This window comes from Centroberyx gerrardi, chromosome 13 (assembly GCF_048128805.1).
Source record: "Centroberyx gerrardi isolate f3 chromosome 13, fCenGer3.hap1.cur.20231027, whole genome shotgun sequence".
NCBI classification, from domain to species: domain Eukaryota; kingdom Metazoa; phylum Chordata; class Actinopteri; order Beryciformes; family Berycidae; genus Centroberyx; species Centroberyx gerrardi.
In genome coordinates this window covers 11,829,378-11,840,233 of record NC_136009.1, presented here as the reverse complement: position 1 = coordinate 11,840,233, position 10,856 = coordinate 11,829,378, and the positions used below count along the sequence as shown (strand labels likewise).

The 10,856-nt window shown below is 40.1% G+C and overlaps 1 protein-coding gene across 1 annotated transcript in view; it reads right to left on the bottom strand.

The window, feature by feature from the left end:
• Positions 1-1,161: 1,161 nt before the first annotated feature.
• Positions 1,162-10,856, bottom strand: part of LOC139923290 (sodium- and chloride-dependent GABA transporter 2-like) — a 33,823-nt gene continuing 24,128 nt past the window's right edge. The window contains exons 7-14 of the mRNA XM_078287641.1: positions 8,675-8,778; positions 8,459-8,583; positions 5,388-5,500; positions 5,127-5,264; positions 4,709-4,811; positions 3,203-3,303; positions 2,742-2,912; positions 1,162-1,344 (exon numbers count right to left, since the gene is read on the bottom strand). Coding sequence (XP_078143767.1) covers positions 1,162-1,344; positions 2,742-2,912; positions 3,203-3,303; positions 4,709-4,811; positions 5,127-5,264; positions 5,388-5,500; positions 8,459-8,583; positions 8,675-8,778 — 1,038 coding nt within the window. The remainder of the gene's footprint in view (positions 1,345-2,741; positions 2,913-3,202; positions 3,304-4,708; positions 4,812-5,126; positions 5,265-5,387; positions 5,501-8,458; positions 8,584-8,674; positions 8,779-10,856) is intronic.

Genomic DNA, 10,856 nt, shown 5'->3' with positions numbered 1-10,856 from the left:
GCTAGAATACAGGGGGTGGCTCGAGTTACCTACTGGCTCGTCTTATCCCGCTCTCCCCTACACATAAAATGATGACTGACACTATCTACAAGCCTGCAAGCTCAGAACCATAGAAGTGACAATAAAGATAGAATTAAAAAATATAGTACATTTATTGAAAATGCTCAAAGCATATTCCTTGACACATTCATAAATAAATAAATATTTATCATGGCTCTATGTCACTGGAGTCAGAGGATCCAGCGACTGTCATTTTCATATTAGAGAAGGGAAGGGCTGTAGCCTACTTTTCCTACCAAAATGTACTTCAGACAGTTTTCACAGATCCTGTGGAAAAGTAACTTGATTTGTTGCTGGTCAATTTTTAAAGTAAAGTTGCAATGAAGGCAATGAAAAGTTGCTAAATCTAGCAACAAGTTTGTAACACTGAATGCTTGAAATATTATCATATTTCATCTGATGTTTTGCAAAATGCTTGTCTTGCAGCTCATTAGAATGAAATAAAATTTGTTCCAGAAGTATATGTTGCAATTATTATTTTATTCCCAGCTTTGATGTATTCGACATGTTTTCAATTTTCAATGGCAGAAAGAGAGAGAGAGAGAGAGAGAGAGAGAGAGAGAGAGAGAGAGAGAGAGAGAGACAGACAGAGAGAGAGAGAGAGAGAGAGAGAAAGAGAGAGAGAGAGAGACAGGAGGCAGAATAAGACCACTGGACCCTCTGACCCATTGCATAGATGTCCTCTGATTGAACTTGACACTGTGTGTGTATTTGTACACACACACACACACACGTACAGAAGGAGTTAAGTGCCACCAAATTGGTGGTGGCCAATTATCTTTGAATAAAATAGTTGTCCCTAAGGCAACTTATCCTTGTTTAAACAAAGGAGAAGAATAATTAAATGTGTTATTTCTATTTTATTTTTTGACAAAAAATAAAATTCATTTCACTTTGAAAGAATGGAGAACCTTGTGTAAATCTAAAATAATATGTGGCAATGGTCATGAGTCAGATTCAAATCCAAGATGTCACAAGTACCCAATATGTAGCTATGTCCAGTGTGCCACCAAGACCCCCTAGTGAGTGAATGTTTTCTGAAGAGGCAAGAAAAACTGTCCGTCCTCCTGTTTATGACGCACTGCTTAATGCACCAACATCTTACGACATCTCAATGTTGTTGTATTCATTCAAAGCCTCAGAACTGGCATCTATGGCTGTTTCAGCCATGTTCAAAGCACACACTTCAGGCTCTGTGAAGGAATGAGGAGTTTCAGGGTGGAGACTCCTATTTGGTGATGCACTGAGCAGGTCTTCTGCTGGAGAGCATAATACTCTGAGTCTCTGTAAGGAGGGAAGGAACCAGAATCCACCGTTAACCCAGCAGACGACACTGCATAAAGTAAAACACAATATGGGCACAATGAAAATCTAACTCTCGCACCAATTTGATCCCTTTGACAGTATTAGGTTACAGAGTACAATTCCACTGGAGTTAGCTAGCTCAGTTGCTTTTTGTCAAGAAGAAATGAATACTGGCTAGTTCTCACCCTGCGCTATGTGCTCCCTGCATGTTATATTGTGGTTTCCATGGCAAACAACAAGGAAAACTCAAACTCAACATTCACTGGACAAACACTAACAGAGGTATTGATGTTTTTCACATTACCGTTCAGATCTTTTGTATAAGCAAGCTCAAAAATATTGGCACTACTTTGATTGATACCCACAGGGAATTTCTTAGACCACACCTTAATGAGGACACAACAAATCAATAACGTAAGTCAGAGCTTGACCATGCAGTGCCTCGTTGTATGTGATCAGAAGAACTTTGAAATCAATGTTGCACTTGACTGGCAGACAATGAAGCGAGGCCAGTATTGGTGTAATGTGGGTCCTATGAAGTTTTTGTCAAAAGCGCTACACCAAGGCTTTTTCTGGAGCTGGGCTATTGCAGATTGGCTAAGACAAGAGAACAAGGCATTACAATAGGTAAGATGTGATGAGATAAAAGCATGAATGATTCTTTCCAAATCATGAAAAGACAAAGATGATTTGATTTTGGGCAAGTTTCTTCATTGGAAAAAGGAAAACACAGTACATTTTTAGAGGAGGGCATGATATCAAATGCTAGCAGGCCAATATTCTGCCGAATCTGGTTTGGGCCAATGACAAGAATTTTCGTTTTATCAGAGTTAAGCGTGGAGGAAATTTTGTGCCATCCAGTTTTTAATAGCAGATAAAATCACTAATCGGTTAAGATCGTTAGGCTTGAATGATAGATAAAGCTGTACATCATCCACATAGCAGTAATAAATAGAATAGGTCGATGAATAGAGCCCTGGGGGACTCCACACATCAGTGGAGCAGATGATGAAATATAATCACCAATAGATAAAATAACTTTTCTATTTGATAGATATGATGCAAATCAATTAAAGATGGATCCAGAAATACCCACCAACAGTCTACGCTTTCAAGAAGGACAGCACGATCAACAGTATCAAAGGCTGCACTGTGACTGTGTAGCAGCAAAATGGAGCATTCCCCAGAATCAGCACACATCAAGATGTAATTAGTGAGCCTAACAGCTGTTTCAAACCTGTGTTGTTTACAAAAACTAGATTGAAATTTTATTTTTAAAAAAAATGTTATTGTTTTCCACCACATCCAAGAGCTGATTAGAACCCACTTTCTGTGCTAATAGCTAATGTGTGTAAGATGTGTAATATGTAGACTACCTGTCTCAGTGTTCCTGAGGTTACAGTCATGCTGTAGAGAAACCACAGAGGAACCAGGAGAGCTGAAGAGAGAGCAAGACATATCCCAATGGCGTAGCCCCACCAGGGGTATTGATAGGTGGTGTTGTATTTCAGAGGGGTGAACTTGACCAGAGAGAAAAGCAGTATGCCCTATGAACAAGAAAGAGACAGAGAACATAAATGAAAAGCATTTTTTGTTTACTTACTAATGGAATATGATATGGAAAATGATAAAACATTCAAAGCCATATTGAAAGTGTAATTATGGGCCTGTATCTATACATTCATATTTTCATACATATGTACATATATACAGATCCATAACAACTCATTCATTTTTTCTTTGAATTCTATATTGTTACAGTACAATGTACAACTTCATTATCTTTCCAGTGTCTTACATAGGCTTAGAGAAATAATTATAAACTACATTTACTTACCGTGCAGAGAGACGGTGTGATGTACTTCCAACAATATTTCATATAAGGCCATGGGCGGTAGCCAATCATGTCCATAACATTAGAATAATAACGGTCAGCACCTTTGAGACAGACATTCATGGTATGTTATACCATATCCTTCAAAGCGTGAACTCATGTACTCTGTTTTCAATAATCTATACTAGCATGTAAGGATGGTGATACAATAGGAAATGTTTGGGCAATGCAGATGGGCAACATTCCAGCAGGCAAGAAAGGGAGTCACATGGTCAAATATCTATTCAAAAGCATCCTGGCAATAAAAAGTTCTGATTAAAGCAACAACATTGAGGCAACTCCTTGGGCACAATCACATTTGCCAAAAAGTAGCCTGGTGTATCATGGTTCAAAACTTCCCTTTACAGGGTCATGTCAATACAAATTAATAACTATTTAATATTTCATAAGAGCCAACTGCATGAATATGATTTAGATTGAGCAAGGATTACTGTGGGGCAGCTGTGGCTCAGGAGGTAGAGCGGGTTGTCCATTAATCTGAAGGTCGGTGGTTCGATCCCCGGCTCCTCCAGTCCGCATGTCGAAGTGTCCTTGGGCAAGATACTGAACCCCAAATTGCTCCCGATGGTTGCGCCAGCACCCTGCGTGGTAGCTTGCCGCCATCAGTGTATGAATGTGTGTGTGAATGTAGGCATTGTTGTAAAGCGCTTTGAGTGGTCGGTAGACTAGAAAAGCGCTATATAAATGCAGTCCATTTACTCCCCCTGAAATGACTAAGTTATGAATTCTTTAGCATGGCTTGAATTTAATTTTGTTTTCAAAGTTCTTTGCTTAAGAACTAGACTTACAGGTAGGGAGTTTCCTCAGAACACAGGAATGGACTTGGGCTACCAATGACTATGTTTACATGCACAGAGTAACTCGGCTACTGGCCATACTCCAGTTAAGGTCTTAGGGGCTGTGTCCACGGCGCACCTGTCTTTTAGGCACTAGTGTTTTTTCATTGTTGTTTTCTATGACAAGGTAGCGCTTTCAGCACTCCTGACCCAATACATGGACCTGATCTCTTTTCAGCGCTCAGCGCCATGGGCACCTCGCCTGCTTTCAGAGTTGAAAAAATGTCTGCTTTGGCTGAAAGCTGAATCCAGTTCACTCCTGGCGAACTGGAGGTGCGTAAAGCTCTACAGTGAAGTGATGAAATTTTGAACACAATTAATCGTCATGATGGCAAAAACTAGGAAAATAAGGTCCAGGTTGAAAATAACCAGAACTATCCTCTAATGATGTTGCATAAACATTAATAACATCTGTCATATCTATATTGTAACTGTATTGTAATGCAACTCTCTTGTGAAATGGATCTGGATGCCCACATAAAGGCTATCTGCATCAGAGGCTATCTGTTATTAATGGCCTTGTATTATACTTGATTACTAAATGCATAACTAATGCAGATTTATTATTGCTATGGATGGTAACTGTCTTTGAATAAAACATTCTATAACTCACCATATATCCATCCCATACAAATGGTCTCCAAAATGGCAAAAAACATTAGTGGCATTCCACTGCAAGCATAGTAGTCAAACAGCTGAAATAGATAAACTCCACCCTACAGTACATAAGAGAGAAAGAGAAGAAGATAAAGAAAAAAATAGAGAGTGAAGAGACAGTTCCTTTGAAATAACAAATCTTATCTGGTAAAGTGTATATATCGTATGGAGACATTATTCTGCCTGCATTAGATACTAGTGCCAAAAACACTTGCCATTCCACAACAGGCAAAGCTGTCAAACGGCAAAACACATTTGACAGAGAGACAGGTAGACAGGTAGACAGAGGGAACCATAGACCAAGGGATATGAATACAGATAGAGGTTATTTCTTAACAGTTTTAATTATACAGGATAAACAAATGGATTCCCACCTCAGTGACCATGAACAGGCCGACAAGGAAGCATACAACACAGATGACCAGCAGAAGTAGTTTACGTCGATGACCAGTGAAAAAGAAGGATGGATACATGTCTGATATGGATGTGACCAGGCCTTCCAGATACACAAACTATGGGTAAAAAATGAGTGCTTTTACTTTTCAAATAAAAAAATAACTGAAGGGCTTCAATGGGAATGTGAAATTTACATCCTATGTACATTTATTTAGCACAATTTAATGGTAACACCTTACCTGACTGTCAAGTCCAAGGAAGATAATCATAATGAAGAAGAATGTAGCCCAGAGTTGGGGCAAAGGCATCATGGCTACTGCCCGAGGGTAGGCAATGAATGCCAGGCCAGGGCCTGTAAGTGGTCCATACCAAATGCCAAAATATAGTATGTTAGATTAGACGTTATGGGTCATACTGTACCTATATTGTATACTAATTCCATGTAATCACAAGAGTAATAACATAAAACCTGCTGGGCTTGGGCCCAGAAATGGTGTAGTAAAGACCCTTGATTCTGGCACTATGTACCCCTGCTGGCCCAGGACAGGTCCTGTCAAAATCTTCTCCCTGACTCTGTTGTCTAAGCCTTCCTCTTGTCTTAATAAAAAAAATCAACACTAAAGGGAATGGACTGTCTCTCTCCTTTGGTAACACAATTTTTCAGAAATTTTTGCAGGGCTGGTGAGGCTTCATTTTTGAATATCCTTATACCAGAACTGTACAAGGCGAATCCATCTGAAGAGAACTGCAGGAGCAGCACTGAAACCCTTCAAACTTGGAATCTGTCAGGAATCCAGCCGGCTCATCTCTTTGAGCTCTTTCTCTCTATCTTTCTTTTTCTCTCTTGCTCTGTGTTGTCGGTCTTGGTCTTGTTTTCCACTCCCCGTTCCCTCTCTGAACTGGACTGGGACCAGTCTATGCTCCAGTTGTTCATGTCTGCCTACTCACCTTCCTGTCTCCTGCATCACCTGTCTACAACAAGATCTTTTGTCAAGACTTTAAAAAGCTTCAACGTACAAGTCAAACTCAAGTCCCATCTTACCAGAACCCAAATCAAGTCTCAAGTATTCTCTTCATGCAGTCCAAGTCATGTGACTCGATTCCCCACCTCTGCTTGTAACGGACAGACCCATAGAGTTGAGACATGAAGACATGGGCGTGGCCATTTCTCGGTTCCGGAAGCAAAAAAACCCATTCATTTTTCGCATAAACATGGTCACGTGACACGCCATTCAGAGTGTTGTAACAGTTGAATGACCTGAACCGCTACGGCAGGGGTCATCAAATAGATTTCACCTGGGGCCAAATTCCCACAAGGCAAATACTCTTTGGGCCAGGCCAAGGGTGGTGTTCTATTTCCAAAACCAAAAAAGAAAGACAATCGGCAAATAAGTAAATAAAGCTGCAAGGTTATGTTGAAATTAAGCATGGTTTATTCTTCTGTCTTAACAAAGCCAAATGGTTGGGACTGGGAGTAAAAAGCCTATCACAGGCAGCGCATGTGTGTCTTTGTGCATCATCTCTGCAGTCTATTCCTTTGTTATTAAATAGCACTGGCTGGCTTTTTGTTCTTGTATTCTCTTATATTGTCAATGTATAGGCTATTATCAATAAAGGATCCCATTACCTGGATGACTGAAAAATTATCTAATGTACTCCATTTTAAATAGTTCCTTCCTTCAAACAAATAACTAACCTGTATATATCTAAAATGCTCCCTTTCTAGTACTTTGTGTCAAAGATAACATAACTTAAAAATATAAACAGTGCTACACTGTTCTGTTTGTTGCTTGCTTTTGTCTTCAAGGTACAGAAGAATAGAAATGAGGCCCCTTTTACAGAGAAATCAGCTTTTCTGCCCCTCTGCCCTGCTACATCTCTCTGTGCTGTCAGTTTCACCTGTATCTTTACATTGTTAAATTACAGCCTTTGACATTATTATCTACTCTGTTTTACTGCTCAGCAGCTCCTCTGGTCCAGACTGTCCTGCTCCTCCTCAGGACGAGTCCTTTTCCTTCTCTGAAAATATTTTTCAATATTAATCTGGATTGAGGGAGCAAACATTCAGAGTCAGAATTAAAAAGTTAATATTAACGTTATCAGTCCACTCAGTGGATACTGACTAGCAGCTATATAGGCTACAGCGTGCTGATCTCGGAAACTCAGCTGTATTCCAAGTAACGTTAACTGTTAGTTCTTCTTTTCGGGAATTCAGCCGGCCGTCTTCTTGGCATGGAAAAAAAAAGATCCCTCACGCCCACGTGTGTAATGGGAGGCAAACAGACGGGTCCAGTGAGAGCGCGAGCGCGCGCAAGCGCGCGCGCGAGAGAGAGAGACAGTGACCAAGCGACAGAGAGAGAGAGAGACAGAGAAAGAGAGTGAGAGAAAGAGAGCGAGAGAGAGAGAGCGCGGAGCAAGTAGGTCTGAGCGAATTAGTGCGCTACACGCAGCTCTACAATTAAATTGTGGGAAAAAAAAACATTGTGCCAGTCAGTGCTGATATTGTGGCGGGCCGCCACAAAGTTGTCTATGTATGGGAAAACCTGGGAACATTTTTATTGTAATTACCTCCGCCAAGGAGGTTATGTTTTCGGTGCCGTTTGTTTGTTTGTTTGTTTGTCTGTTTGTTTGTCTGTTAGCAGGATTACGGAAAAACTACTGACCCGATTTTCATGAAACTTCGTGGAAGGGTGTAGCATGGGCCAAGGAAGAACCCATTAAATTTTAGAGTGGATGGAATCAGACTCATTAGGTAAGTTTAATCAACGACTTATCACAACAAGTATCAGAGAACTGCCGGTTAGCTCGCTGGTGCGCTACAGCACTACACAGCTGTCATCTCTATAGCAACATCACACTATAAGATTTACATTCGGCAAAAAACATGAATACTAATTCTACAATTCTACCGCTATGTGCTTGACACACCTACCAAATCGATGTTGCGAGTTTGTTGTGCTGTCACCATAGTAACTCCCTCTAAGGATCATGGATACTGTAGTGTTTGGTGCCGTTTTAAACACGGAAGCGTCACTAACGAGGTTGAAACATTTATAACCGAGGATCATTACAGCATCCTTTACTATCATTTTCTGATCTCGGAGACTGAAGGGGTTCTCTGTTGTGTAATATGGCAGCTATCACTGAAGTTAAAAATCCCAATGGCTGGTCAAAAACTCTTCCGGAACCGAACGTTTCAACTCTATTCAACAGGGCTGGGCGTTTCACGTTGACTCCAAAAACAGTATGTATAAGAAACAATGTAATACAGTAAAGCTCATGTAGGCCATAATGTTGCATTATCCAATACCTGATTCAGCCACTTCTGAGATGTCTACACCCAACTCATACGCCATGAAGCCAAGGACAGAGAAGACTGCAAAGCCAGCTACAAAGCTGGTTAAACTATTCAACAGACAGAGGGCAAATGTGTCTCTGTAATTGAAAAAGATTAATATGTATCCCAAGTCATGTGAACAACAGAAAAATAAATAAAGGAGACAGGCAAATATTTATTTTTACTTACTTGTAGCAGTTGTTGTTGTATTTGTTGTAGCTTCCCAAAGATGCCAAACAACCTGTGCATACAGCATAGGAGAATAATATCTGGCTCCCAGCATCCATCCACACCTGAGGGGTATTCCAGAAAGACGGTTTAAGAAATCCTAAACTAAATCCTGAATTCTGACTTGAGTGAGCTAGACACGGCATAGCGGGAATTTTCGGTTCCAGAACAACTAATTCAGATTTCAGTGATCGGGCTTGATCAACTCCAGATAGGTTGAGACTGAACTATGCACATTCACAGTGAATTTATAAAGCCATCCTCAATCGAGGACTGAAAATAGGATTAATCATGTATTCAGAGGCGACAAGCAGAGCAGAGCGTCATATTTCACTCCAGCTGAACAAGAAATATTAATGACAGCTTGTAGTGAATTTCAGCAAAAAAATAAAATAAATACACATCAGCAACACTTGTGAGACTTGGCATGGCAAAAAATTGTAGATAGAGTTAATGCGTGAGTTAACTATCAAGTTTAATGCTTGTTTTAGTCATTCAACATTTAACATACCTCTGTAAACTAATGTTTAATTAATATGAAGGATGCAACATAGGCTATTGCCTGAATTGTACACTCTTAATTATTTTTTTACATTTAATTTAGGTGTAGTCTAATCCAGGCGGCATGAAATGCACTTGGCAACAAATTTTAAAAAAGTATAAGAACATAATTCAAACTCGTAGGAGCTGGCCCTATCTTTGAACAGTGGTAGATAACTGATGGCATGAAGGAGCACATCAGAGCCAACTACTACGCCCAGGACACACGTGCCAACATAAAGGGTAGGTTTATCACATTCATAATTAATATTTATCTCTTATCTCTATCTACAATGTTATACAGAAAGCTTCCAGTAGCGAATAAACGAAGGGCAATGCATAACGTGTGTACAGAGGTCAGGGGGAAATGTGAGGCTGAAGAAGGCTAGATAAATTGACTCTTCTGAAAAACGGTAACGATGATATGCTACAGGTGGGTGTGATAAAATATATCGCAGTCTCTTTCAAAGTAAAGCCCTGCAAATAATTTGAGCTTCCACGTCAACGGGATCTTCAAGACAGGTTTAAAGCCATTTTCCAGAAAAGTTGAACAAACTGACTTGTGTGATGCTTAAATGCTGCAGGCTCAGTTGGGTTTAACTCAAGTAAGCCTCAAGTAAACCTGCCACAGAGCTGGTTAGCTTGAGAACATAAGTTGCCATAGTAACTGATCTAGATTTACTCTGATCTCAGTTTTTGGAACAGAAAATCCCAGATTTCTGTGAATTCTGAGTTAACAGATTCGGATAACTTGCCAATCCTGCTTTCTGGAATACCCCCCTGAAAACAAACAGAAAGTGTTTTTGTTGTTTTATCCCTTGTTTATAGTTTTTGGTTGATCTACCCCTTTTACATATTGCTGATCATGTTGATTCAACATGTATGATTACTCTGGTTTAGTGGTTCCCAACCAGTGTGCCTTAAACGCCTTAAACGCCTTAACTATGTGTCATGCTCAAATGCAAAGAAAAAAGCCCCAAAATCACTGTAAAAAAAACTATTACCTGTAACATAAATTTAATAAAAATTACCTTCAAATCAATCTTATTTCCTCACATTTTATGCAATTAACTTCCTGTCAAGGATCCTGTCAAGTCAACTTTAGTTGTGTAGCCCTAATCACTGTTACAGTCACAAAGGGCTTCTCAATGCCCACATTATGAAAACAATAAATGAAAACACCACCCCCCAACCTTAGACCCTCAACTGAGGACAAGGAAAAACTGCACAAAAACCTCACTGGGAAAAAATAAGGATCAAATCCTGTGCTATAGCTGTTTGAAATAGTTATTCTTACTTGTACCTGTACTTACTTGTCTATCCACCTAGGTTTCCCTGTATCCAGATCAGTGTGGAGGGGAGCTATGGAACTGTCAGCCAGCAGTCCAGAAAGCTGAGTTCACCTCTGCTTATCCCTCCCTCCATTCTCTGCATTTCCTTGCTCTCACTGAGAAAACACAGCTACACTTGCTTGCTGCCCTTTCCAAAGCATACACCTTCAGCCACTCACCTAGGCTTTCGGGCCGAGGTGGTGGCACAGGTTTGCTAATTTCCACAAAGTGGAAATTCCTTCTTCCTCACACCGCTCACTTATGCATTTCTT